At 43.3% G+C, this 11,804-nt stretch overlaps 1 protein-coding gene across 1 annotated transcript in view; it reads right to left on the bottom strand.

The window, feature by feature from the left end:
- Positions 1-8,630: 8,630 nt before the first annotated feature.
- Positions 8,631-11,804, bottom strand: part of ELOVL6 (ELOVL fatty acid elongase 6) — a 79,069-nt gene continuing 75,895 nt past the window's right edge. Inside the window, exon 4 of the mRNA XM_065690230.1 lies at positions 8,631-11,117. Coding sequence (XP_065546302.1) covers positions 10,693-11,117 — 425 coding nt within the window. The 3' untranslated portion in view covers positions 8,631-10,692. The remainder of the gene's footprint in view (positions 11,118-11,804) is intronic.

The following is an 11,804-nucleotide window of genomic DNA, read 5'->3' as shown; positions in this document are numbered from 1 at the left end:
TGTTCAGCACTTAGTGCTTTTATTTCAAAGAGGAAGACCCTCAAGCTGATTAGCATTGCTCTGCTGAGGGACGTGGAAGGGAAAGGAGACTTTTTCTTGCCCAGTGTTTGACAGCTCCTTCACTAGATCCTCCCTGTGATGTTGTATGATGCTAGGAGACAGATACGTCTCTGTTTCTGAGGCTCCAATGCAGCATTTCCTTGCCAAGCTTTCTTTCTCTGAGCCATACTGTTTCATGCATGTGGTCTGGAGCCCCTATCAGCACACAGGACCTGCCACCAGCACTCTTGCTGCTCTCCAGGACAGTACAGAGCTTTAACACAGCAGCCACCTCCTTCACTGCTACAAATGAATCACTTCTGCTCAAAGCAAAGCCCTTTGAATGCCCTTTGCCTCCCTCACTGACGCACAGACAGAAGTCACATCTTGAGGTTGCACAGCATGAGCAAGTAATACTTTCTCAAGGCAGTGCAAGAAGTGAGCAGCCTGTGGGTGCTAGAGCTGTCCACTTAAAACAGCACCAATGAGTGAGTTAGCAAAGGAAGGCTGAAGCTGCTTACAGCTGCAGGGAAGAAAGCAACCCAGTGAGAAGGCTGTGTGAGTCCTTCGTAGTTGTCTAACAAGGGATTTCTATCTGATCTGCTCACACTGAGCAAGCCAGGTGTTCCCAGCCTCTGTCTGCAAATCCATACAAGCTACCAATATTACACACTGCATGCAAGGATTCTGGCCAACTGCCAAGTCTCATTTCTCGTGCTCTTCTTTTGTTTGAAGGAACAGGTTTTGCTTGATTTAATTCAAATGAGCCTAGAATCAGGGAGAGAAAATATCAGCTCAAAGGTATCTTCTTGAGGAGTCATATATTGCGTAGGAGCAGATACTCTGGAAGTTTTTCCCCTGAGTGCAGTCATACTTAGAAATATTTAACTCACACAGTTTTTTCTCCTGCCTCACAAGGTGTATTGCGCTGGATAGTTTGGTACTGACAAGGCTGGCTGCAGTAGCAGAAAGTGGGGTGGAAGTTCACAGAGGAGCTCAGATTGAACCAAGACCTTAGACTGAGTCGTAGTTTTCCCAGTTTTCTTTTGAATGCCCATCAGCTAAAACCAGCAGGGGTTTCTGAGAAGCCGAGTTGCCTCCTTTTCTGTTTTAAATAAGCCCTGTGAAGAATAAGAACATCTATGCTATCCTCAGCATCAGCAGCCACACACTTGAGCTGCATCTAACAGCTCCAGTCACTCTGCGTGGGTAAGTCAAGGTCCTCTCCTGCCAACCTAAAAAATGCATGGAGTGAGCCCAGGGGCAGAATTCCCACCAACAGCACCCCTGGAGCACACCTCATGGTCAGCCCAATGGCCAAGGGTGGCTAGGTCCTCTCCAGGCTCCCTGGGAGCAACTGTGTGCCCCACTGTGGGGAGCTGCTGCCCACAGACAGAGGCAGAGACCCCCTGGGATGGGTATTTCTCACAGCTGGGGGGGCAGACCCAGCACATCTGCTGCAGACACACTCTCTCTAGCTTTTGTGTGTGGCTCCATGTTCCATCGTTGCTTCATGCTGGTTGCCAGCATGTGGGGCAGGTGAGGTGATGTTTACTTGGGGCTTGCAAAAGCTCTACCTAAAGCAACAGTTTTATGAGTTATGCTTGAAGTGATGTAATGTCCTTCCAGCCTAAAACTCTTCAGGGATCAGTAGCTGTGAATTAAACTCCGAAATGGCACAGAGTTGCATTCATAAGATGCACAACCCTATTGAGTGATAACAGGCCTGGACTGCTTTTATGTCCCTATACCTAGCCTCTGTTACACAACAAAATAAATGTTCCCAAGCAAACAGCACTTCCCCAAACAGCTTTGACCTTACCTATCTTACAGATACCCTGAATGGTCGTCAGCCTACATGTGATCTGTTTATCTTACATAGATACAGTCATGTTGAAAGGAAAGCTTTAGTGAGAAAGCAGGAGAGGAGAACAGCAAAGTCTTTCTTAACTGTATTCAGCTGTCTGTCTAATGAATGCTTGGGGAAAACGGTTTAAATGCCCTCAGCAGTTCCAGTGCCACCATTTGGGTGTAAGTGCCAGCATTGTACTGCCCGAATAAAAATCCTGACCCATAAAATCCTTTATGTGTGACCTTTAAGGTTTTTTCAGCAAAAATAAACTATCCTATACAACACATTCCAAAATTGATATTTTCTGTTACTGTTAGCTTTGTTATAACTTCGTCTGGTACTATTTCTATGCTTAAATGAGTAAGATGTAAAATACACAAGAAGCCACGTGGCTCATTTTTAACAGGTAAAACTAAATTTGCACCAGCTGCAGCTGACACAGTTAAGTGCTGGTACTTCTTCAATAACTTTGCATGGAAACACAGTATTTCTACTAACGGTGAGTTGTTGCATTAGCGTCCCTAATCATGATCTGGAAAGTTGACACCACACTCTGAAATCTCATTCCTATTAGAGGTGCAAAATAGGATGTGGAGAAGCTTAGTGCAATTTTCTTCATCATCTGCCCTATGGGTTGGTGATGGTGCCAGCAGCATTGGGTGCATTGCTGGGGCATGAAGAATTACAGTGAACTCAGCGGCAGAAAGGATTCAGGCAATGAATTGTAAATGTAATTTAGGGAACTGCAGCTGCCGATAGCTGGATGAGGACTGAAGCCAGTGCTCTTACAGATGGATGGAAAAGTCCTCCTTTTGCAGCTAGCCCAGGGCAGCTCAGAAACAAGGACAAATCTGTTGAGCAAAGCCATGGAGCTAAGCCTGGCGTGGTCCTTGAAGCAGCAGGGCCTGGGGCTGTCTTTAGGCTCATTGTGTAGAGCAGAGAGGAAAGCTGAAGAGCAGCGTAGGCAAGACAGAGCCCTGTGCACAGCAGGGCTCATCTGGCTTCACCTGCCTTCCCCAGATCAGTAATTAAGCAATGCAGCCTACTCCTTTTCTGTGAAAGACATAAGTAATTCCTTTTAAGCCTTCTCTGCTGAGCTGGTGATAGAGCAGTTGCAAGGGTTTGCTCCCTGACATGCCCTTAGGCCTCCAAAGGGCTGGAAGGTGGCAAATCCAGAGAAGGGATTTTGTGGGCACATCACTTTGAGCGAGCACAGAGGGCATGAAGCTGCTTGGAGAAGGATGGACAAAGAATGTTTATTCAGTATTTTCACATTAAGTGATATGGCAAAGCCTGAAGAAACTCCTTGGCTAAGCTCAGCATTACTGTGAAATCTGTGTTTGCTTGCATGGACAGTCAGCTTTGTGAAACACTTCAGCTTTGTCTTTGAGGCAAACACTATGCATGAGGGGCAAAGTATAGCTGAAGGTAAGGCTGTGCTGTGCTCGAGGACAAGCAGGCAGGAAAGCAGCAGCTGTGGCCTCATGTCACCTGCTCTGTGGCTGGGCTATTGCATGGGGTCAGCTTCTGTCATTCATGCCTGGCCATTCACCTGCTCTGGGCCAGAAAGCATTTCTTCTTGCTAGGATGGCAACTAACAGAGCACTGCTAGAGTCATGTGGTGATAGATACCTGCCTGACCACACAGTGATAAAGGACAAGCATGACGCAATTTCTTTTGTCCCAGTATCATCTTTCTGGGTAAATGGCAGGCCACGTTTGGTGGGATGTCACGATGACCAATTCTGCTGGGGACTTTCAGCACAGGGTCACTGTAAGTCATGGCACCTTGACAGAGGAAACTAGAAAGGAGAGCTCATTTATGCTTGGGTGGAATGACCCTCCCTACCCACAGCCTTGCCAAAGGTACTGGCAGAGTGTGTAGTACATCGACAAAAGCTGTACCCCTCTGTTTTCCACAGAACCTTAATGAAAGAAGGATTTACAGGCTTAATCTCTGCTCCTACCTCAAATACAGCTGTAACCCAACCTGGTCACAAGTAGCTGTCAGAAGCATACAGAGGTAGGCAGTGGAGCCAAGAAAATGTACTTTTCACCAGAAGCCTGAAAAAAAATCCAATTTTTTCTCTCCCTAGTTATTGTTAGAGCTCTTCCCAACATCAGAGCTGCTGCCTACCTTGGAAATTCCCCTCTGCTTTGCCACATTGGCTCTTCCACGCTCCCTGTGATAATACTGAAGATAATAGGCAGCACATCCCTGTCACATGTCCAGTTCTCTCTTCTTGCTGCTCCACTTCCAGGCTGCTCCGTGGGCTAGTTCCCAAACCATTCCTCAGGTAGATCACCAGGGTCTCTCACAGCCCCATGCATGCCCATCCTGGTCTTCTCACTCTGCTTTACCCTCCTCCCTCCACCTCCAGCTCATGCTGCCTTTGCTTAGAAACCTATTATGGGGCTGGAAACCTTTCCATGGGGAGGGGGAGTGGTGGGGTTTCAGCTGGGATATGCTGCAGCCCTAATATTTACACTTTGGGTCCTGCCTCAGTTTTTGGTTAGTTCTGCAATAGATGCAAGTCACCTTATTGACTTGTGTATAAGGGATAACAAAGCTTTTGTTTTCCTTTATAGACTGCTTTCGTTTGACTACAAAATGTGAAGAGGAAAACAAGCTGTGAAATGCTCTTGCTGTGCAGAGGGGTGGTGGCTGTGCCCACCATTCAGCACGGGTGCTTTTCTGCACGAGTTGTGCTGCAGGCAGGGGGATGGCTAAAAGTGGTGCTCAGGGAATAAAGGACAAATGACTTCAGAAAAAGGCTGGTGCAGAAACGCTGAAGAGCAGACAGTGCCACCGGGAGCCGTGTGACAGTGCTGGCTGGGCTCGCTGGCAAGCGCTGCTGTGCTTGCAGAGTCCCCTGCTCAGAACGTATCATGATAGATGGGGACTTTGTTTCTTATCAGAGATGCAGACATTAGGATTTCCTAGATGTAAGCATGTAGAAACAGGACACTCTAGCGCTGATTATCTGTGTGATATGAGTATGTATCATACAGAGATGCATGTGTAAACATACATACCAAGCAAAAACCATATAATGTGTCTATGTGTGGTACACAAAAGATAGAGATTTGCTGGGAAGTGAAAGACAGAGTAGCCACGCTGTAGTCTCATAACTGGAGAACCACTTCACGTTTTCAACAGCTGGACTTGGTGTCAGTATAGAGAACAAAATGGATGTTAATAAAACACAGAGACAGGTTTTATTTTGAACCAAAAGTTAAAATTTTATTTTGGAATATCAACATACCCCAAAAAATAAAAATAAAAACTTCCTTTTATGTAGTGAAATAGCCATTTGAAAATGGTAAAATAAAGATATTTCTCATACTATTCTCTCCTAGTTATTGTACACATATTTAAGGTTGCTTTTAATTCTGAATATAAATCTAGCTTGAGCTTTAAGGCTCCCAAAAGCCTCAAGCATGTAGTGGCTCTTTTGAGAAAGCAGGTAAGTCAATAACAGCTGGGTTTTTTTCCAGCAGATAGGCCTGCATGAAGCTGTCCAGGACTGGACAGAAGTGAGACTTCTCAGAAAGGTCACTGTTTCAAGGGAGTATTATTTTATACCCATTGGGGAATATGCTCTAACCCCACTTCATGCAGCATTTCACTGAGCTTTATGATGTGCTGGGGAGGGCCCTGGTTCCCCTCAGCTCTCGAGTTCTTGTGCAGATCTTATTTGTGTTGGTACACTTGGTTTAATTTCAGAAATCAAATCCTACCCTGTAGTATTTGCTCTGCTAGAAATTAAAGTCCGTAACAAGGCACTGATCCTGCCTTTATGCCTGTACGCAAAAGGATTCTGTGCCCGCTCGCAGTCGCCCTGACTGCAACGGGACCTTTACAACAGCAGGATGAGGACTTGTCCTTTAGCTTGCTTCTCATAAAATACATGGAATGGAAAATGTATTGAAATAAAACAACAGAAACCAACCGACAATTCCGAGTTGTGTATCTTCCCTTTCAGAGAGCTCACTGATGCTAGGCTAGAAAATATGATTAAAGACCCCAGTCAGGGCCTGAGTGATGCCCCAAGTGGTTCATGTCACCACTAAATAAACAAGGGGATTTAGGTCTCACATCACCCTCTGCAACTAGGATGCAGCGGGCTGAAGCAAAGCTTGCTGAAGTCACTAGGCATCTCACCAACAATCTCACTTTCAGCAGGCACTGGACCAAGTCCTGAACTTATGAGTAGAACGGTCTGCAATTTGTTTTGATTTCTTCTTTGATCAAGGCAATTTTTATAATTTGAAGTATGTGTTTATGATTTGTATATAAACAAGTTATACTCCTGTTACTGGTTCTGAAGTACAGGATAAACTACAACTACTAGAGATATTTCTGCACTAATATGTTGTATCTGGCACTGCTTACAAAGGCTGCTGTTTCACTTCTGTAGGAGGGACCCCTTCATGCAAGCCTTACTCCATCATTCAGCCTGTCCTGGGCACCTGGAGCTGTGGAGCCCACTCTCCTCCCGCCTTGCCTTTCCTCATCTTGAGAAGGAGTGAGTGCTCAGCCTGGAAATACCTTCTCCTGGGATTTGGAATGGGGCTTCTCCCTCCTTGTCTCTTCAGCAGCTTCTGCTCAATACTTTTTTCCTACTACCCAGACTGGCTTTTTTGGGTGATTCCTCTTGCACACTTTGGCCCTTATCTTGTAAGTAAAAGCTTGTATTAGTTTACTGAGAGATTCTCGTGAGAGGTCTCTTTTGGAGCCAGCTGCTCTTAGTTGAGTGTTATCAGTGAGCCCAGACACATATAATTTCTGACTCCAAGTTACAGAAGGTCTGTAAGCACAAGAGGTTTCCTTCTTGTCACAGGCACAATTTAAAGAGGCTGAGAATTACCCAAGTTTTTGTTCTTTCACTTAAATAGCTGAATATAGTTTCCTTGGAGCATCCACTACACAGCAGTAGTGTTTAGGAAGAACCAAATTCTTTTCACAGCTGCCTAAGCGTAAATCAATACCAACCTTTCTGGTTTTATTTCAGTACATTGGATTAATGCATCAAAATATAAAACAGACTTTGACCCCGGCAGACTGACCTTATCACTAGTGTAACTCTCCTTGACTTCAATAGTGAATCCCGTAACAGCATCTCCAGCATCTGTAATGGCTGTCACAAGTCCCATAATGCTTGGTAATTTACATAAAGTTTGAATTCCCTGATGTGTGTGAATGCAACAGAATTACAGCTTTATTTAAAATAATATAGGAAAAAAAGGGGTTCTGGTAGCAGGCAGAAAAATTTGGAAGTGTGACTCCAAGGTTCAAAGCAAGGGAAATAAATAGGACCCAATTAGCTCATGGGTTGGAACGCTGTGTTATTGTTGAGGTGTCATTACATTAGGGTTGACTGCCCCAGTATTTAAGTACATGTGAGTGGGTTAAATGCAAAGTCTAAATATCATGTGCGCATGTTTTAGGAAGAAAAAAAGAAGTAAGAAAAGCAGTGTAAGCTGATTTTTGTCTTATCCTCGAGTTCTTTAATGCCAGGTACCACTCCGGTGTAAAAGCTTAGAGAAAAGCCCAGTGCTATACTGGGGCTATAGGACCTGTGTAAATGCACATGTGACATGCCATCTGCTGAAGCAAATGGCAGTGTGACAGCCAATTTCCTGTGTGACAATAAATGTACCCTAATTTACCATTGTCCCTTGTGTGCTTGACCTTGCTGCCCCTTCCCTATACATATGCCTGCCTGCAGCCTAGTCACCTGCCAGGACATCCACTGAATTCAGTGCCTGCATGCCAGGGGTACACCTGCAATGTGCCTTGAGGAGGTCACTCCAGCTGGATTCTGTGCAGGAGCCGCAAAAAGGAAGGTGGCCATTGCCCGCCTGGCCCTGGCTGGTGGGGTGCTCGGCATGTGATGGAGCAGGCACTGGGAACAGCGCAATGGTGCCTGCAAGGGCTTTGGAAGGATGGGGTAAGAGTGGTGAAATCCCTGCTCTGCTGAAGTCAGTATTGGCATTGCCAGAATTGCCATCCAGCATGCACAGGTGTGTTTTTTCCCTTATGCAACTTAGGAAAAGAGTGTACTAAACATGGCAGGTTGGTTGCAACCCACCCTGTTTTCTGCCCGTGTTAAACTTAGGAGCAAGGAGTCCTTGCCTTGCTGTGGTGTTACTTCACATTGATAAAGTTTAGGGGGTTTCAAATCATTAGCCATAAGCCTCAAATTAGCCTGAGATGTGTGCGGTTCCTTCCCACCCTGCTCAGGTAAAGGCAGTCAGACACAGCGGCTCTGTTCACAGCAGAGCAAAATCTCCACTGACTTCACAGGGTCCAAGACTTCTGCTCCAACTTCAGCTTCAGATGCCAGAACACTTCCAACCCCTCTTGCTTTATTTAAAAGACCTAAGACACACAGGACTGAGGGTCTAAATGGCACGATGGTGAGCTTCTACTAAGACTTCTCATCTAATTGCAGTTGACTTTAATTTTGCCTTTTCCACTCTCAACTGGTCTTAAGCTGCTTCTTAGCCAGGGCAAAATTAAGCATGAGGAAAAAGGCTTATTCAGCATTATAATTATCTACTCCCAAGCTGTATAACAAAATGGTTTGCACATTTAAGGTTTTGTCTAATATTTCCACGTATACAGTAGTCCTATTAATGAGTATCATAGCTTCATTACTGCATATCACATTTTGCTATTTGTTGTGTACCATAAAATAACGTCAGCACATCAATAACTTAAATAACACAAATGTAAACTCATTTTCTGCTTGTTATAATTATGATTTTAGCCTGCAAAGGCTTTTTGATTTGTTAGACCATTCACATAACATGGAATGTAGCTTTATTTGTTTTTCTTTTGTATAGAATGAGACACCAAAAGCCCTTGTCATTTCTTAACAGGATACTAAAGCAGCTCTGTTTCATGAATGACAGCACAATTAAAGCTAAAAATCATAATAAAAAAAATCTTTGTACTGTACAATCTCAAATTAAAGCAAGAAAGATAATGACAATCTTTTGCATTAGCCAGGAAATGTGATTCTCTGCCACTGGGCTTTTTTTTTCTTGTTGACAATTCACAGAATGTGTATATGGGTGTAGTTATAGGTGTGTGTATATTCTATGCAGAACAGCAGTCCCTATTTTGTTGATCTAGTTCTTCTAATTGTTTAGTTAAACTACCTAACTGATACAATTTAGAATACTACATTAACACAATTAACATCAAGTTTACATACTTGCGTCTTTGAAATACTAGGAACTTTTACACATTTTATTTGGCTTTTTAAGGACTGGAATATCACAGCTAATGCAATCTACTTGTCTTTGACAGAATATGGCTGTTCTCAACTAACTCTCTAAGGTTCAGAGTGAAATACGTTTCTCCTTATATCTGTAGCTGACTTCAGAGAAGAAAGAGCATCTTCTGAAGTGGTCAGTCTGATGTTACAGTACAGATTCTGCAGAGAGATGTACTTAATGAAGGGCAATTCTCTCTGGACTTTAGAGTTAAGCTGTTGCAGCAAAATTACTCCGTTTAGACTATTTTTTCTCTACACAAATCTCAAGAAAACCCTATTCCAAGTATGTTTTGTAGTAGTATCTCCACATGACCAGAGGAGGGCACTTTGAACATCTTTGCACTGCCCAGGAGGCAGATGCAGAAGCACAGTGTTTCCCAATGTCGCACAGTCCTGACACCTCTTCCCACCCAGGCAGGTATCCTTGTGTCCACAAAAATATAGAATCCGTATTGTACCATGGGGCATTGTTCTGAAAACAGTGGGCAGATACATCACTCTCTTCCAGCTAACTAGGATTTCTTCTGATTTCCCTCATTTAATTCAGTATTGCTGAGGGTTAAATGGAAATTAACAGGTAATTTCTAAAAATCACGAGGACAGTTGCCTCCCTCTCCTTCCTGAACATCCCTCTGCTATTAGCCCCTGGTAATTTAGCAAATATTGATTGATTTAACCCTCTATGACTTATCCTGCTGTAAAAACTCCTTGCTTTTAAGTGAAAAATGCACTTGGAAAATGCACTCTCTGAGATATGTATTGCAACAGTGCATCTTTTCACATTAAACTCTTGTAAAAGTACTGCTCCTTTCTGCCTTCTGAGGGAGGCAACTCTGCATCCCAGATCTGCTCCCCTAGCAGAGTATATAGTGGAGAAATCAATCTCTTCTCTTTTCCATACATGACCACAGCGTGGAGTTCAGCCACCTTCCACGCGGAAAACAACCTTTTGGGTTTCATTTTGGCTAAAGGTATCAACCCTATATGGAAAAGATTTTAATTCTGCAATCGTGCTGTTATCACAGGCAGATTTGTTTTTCTTTTTGTAACCTCTCTGCTTTGTTTTCTTCAAGTTTAATGCTGAAAAAATATTAGAAAGGATTTAGAAACTTTAAGTAAGTCTTTCCTCCACCCTGGGGAAACACAATACTTATTTAATGTAACCTTTTTCCCCTCATTTCTTTTCTCTTCTCTTCTTTCTTTTCTTTCCTTTTTTTTTTTTTCTTTTTTTTTTTTTTTTTTTTATTCTTCTTTCTTTTCTCCTTTCTTTTCTAGAGCAGACAGGTACAAGAAGGAAGTTGTCTTTCACCAGCAGTCCTTTGAGATAGAGTAGAATTCAGTGAGTTCTCACCATGATAGGATCATAAACTTACTGGGTTAAACCAAGCTAACTTTCCCTAAGCTGCCAAGTTTTAGCTGCACCATACATATATGTGTTTCCTTGTGCCATTTTCTTTTCTTATAATTTTGTTTTTCTTGATGACCCTGAGCTATGGCTTCTCGTTTCTACCACTAGTCAACCTTCCTTTCTTTTCTGGTTTTGCCAATATAGGCCTCAAAGAAAAAATGGCAGAAGAGCACAAAGTAGCTGAGGTACATGAGAGAGGACCAGATGATGTTCTGCACGTGGGAATGGCACTGGCCATGCTGCATCCAGGAGAAGACCAGGTAATTGATCACGCAACCGATCAACATCTGAGTGATCTGCGACAAGGTGATGAACATGGCAAACTTGCGTGAAACTCTGAAGCCAGCAGCCCGCAAGGCATAGTAAGAGTACATAACAGCGTGTACTCCATAGTTCATGGTCATGAACCAGCCACCGCCAGCCACCATGTCCTTGTAGGAATACCAAGAATAAAGTAACACAGTAATGTGATGGTACCAGTGTAAGAAGATGAGCTTCTGTTTCCTAAGAATAATGAATATTGTGTCACCTGCAACAAAACACAAAAAAAAAAAAAAAAAGAAAAAAAAAAAGGAAGGAAATGAGAAACATATCGAACAATCCTGTAATTACCGCAGCGCTTTCATCCTTTTGCTGATGTTGGAGTACACACTATTTTGGAGCCACCAGCTCACCTCCAGAACTGAGATCAGATCTGTCTGACCTCAGATCTGTCTGATCTGAGGGCTAGCTTGGCTCCTAATCTCTATGCAATCTTCAGAAAACCAAAATACACACATTTTCCTGTGTGGATAACCCATTTGAAAACTCCATAGGTTTACTTGGTAGCACTATACTTGTAGTTTCATCATCTGTTGAAGTCTGAGGTGAGGCAGGTGGATGCACTTGTATCGACTCTGACTGGGAGACTGTCCATTAGATACTGTCACTAGAAGAGAAATGCAGCTCAACAGGATGCAGCACAGTATCTGAAGTCCTCAGATTCAAATGCCTACCTGCAAACTGAACCTAGTTAAATGTAGTAGATCTTTTTGAGCTATGCAAAAAGCTATTGCATATGCAACCTACAGTACCAAAAGGTATGTAATTACTAGAAAAAATGCTTCTAGAAAGAAATTTGTTTTATGTTGAAATGCACATCCTTTTCTGCAAATTCATGCTGCTATTGTAGAAATGTAAACTTTATTTTTCGTTCCTGCTTTTTCCTTCCTTCTGG

Source organism: Lathamus discolor, chromosome 1 (genome assembly GCF_037157495.1).
Source record: "Lathamus discolor isolate bLatDis1 chromosome 1, bLatDis1.hap1, whole genome shotgun sequence".
Taxonomy (NCBI): domain Eukaryota; kingdom Metazoa; phylum Chordata; class Aves; order Psittaciformes; family Psittacidae; genus Lathamus; species Lathamus discolor.
The sequence above is the reverse complement of the archived record's forward strand: the minus strand, read 5'-3'. Positions and strand labels throughout refer to the sequence as shown.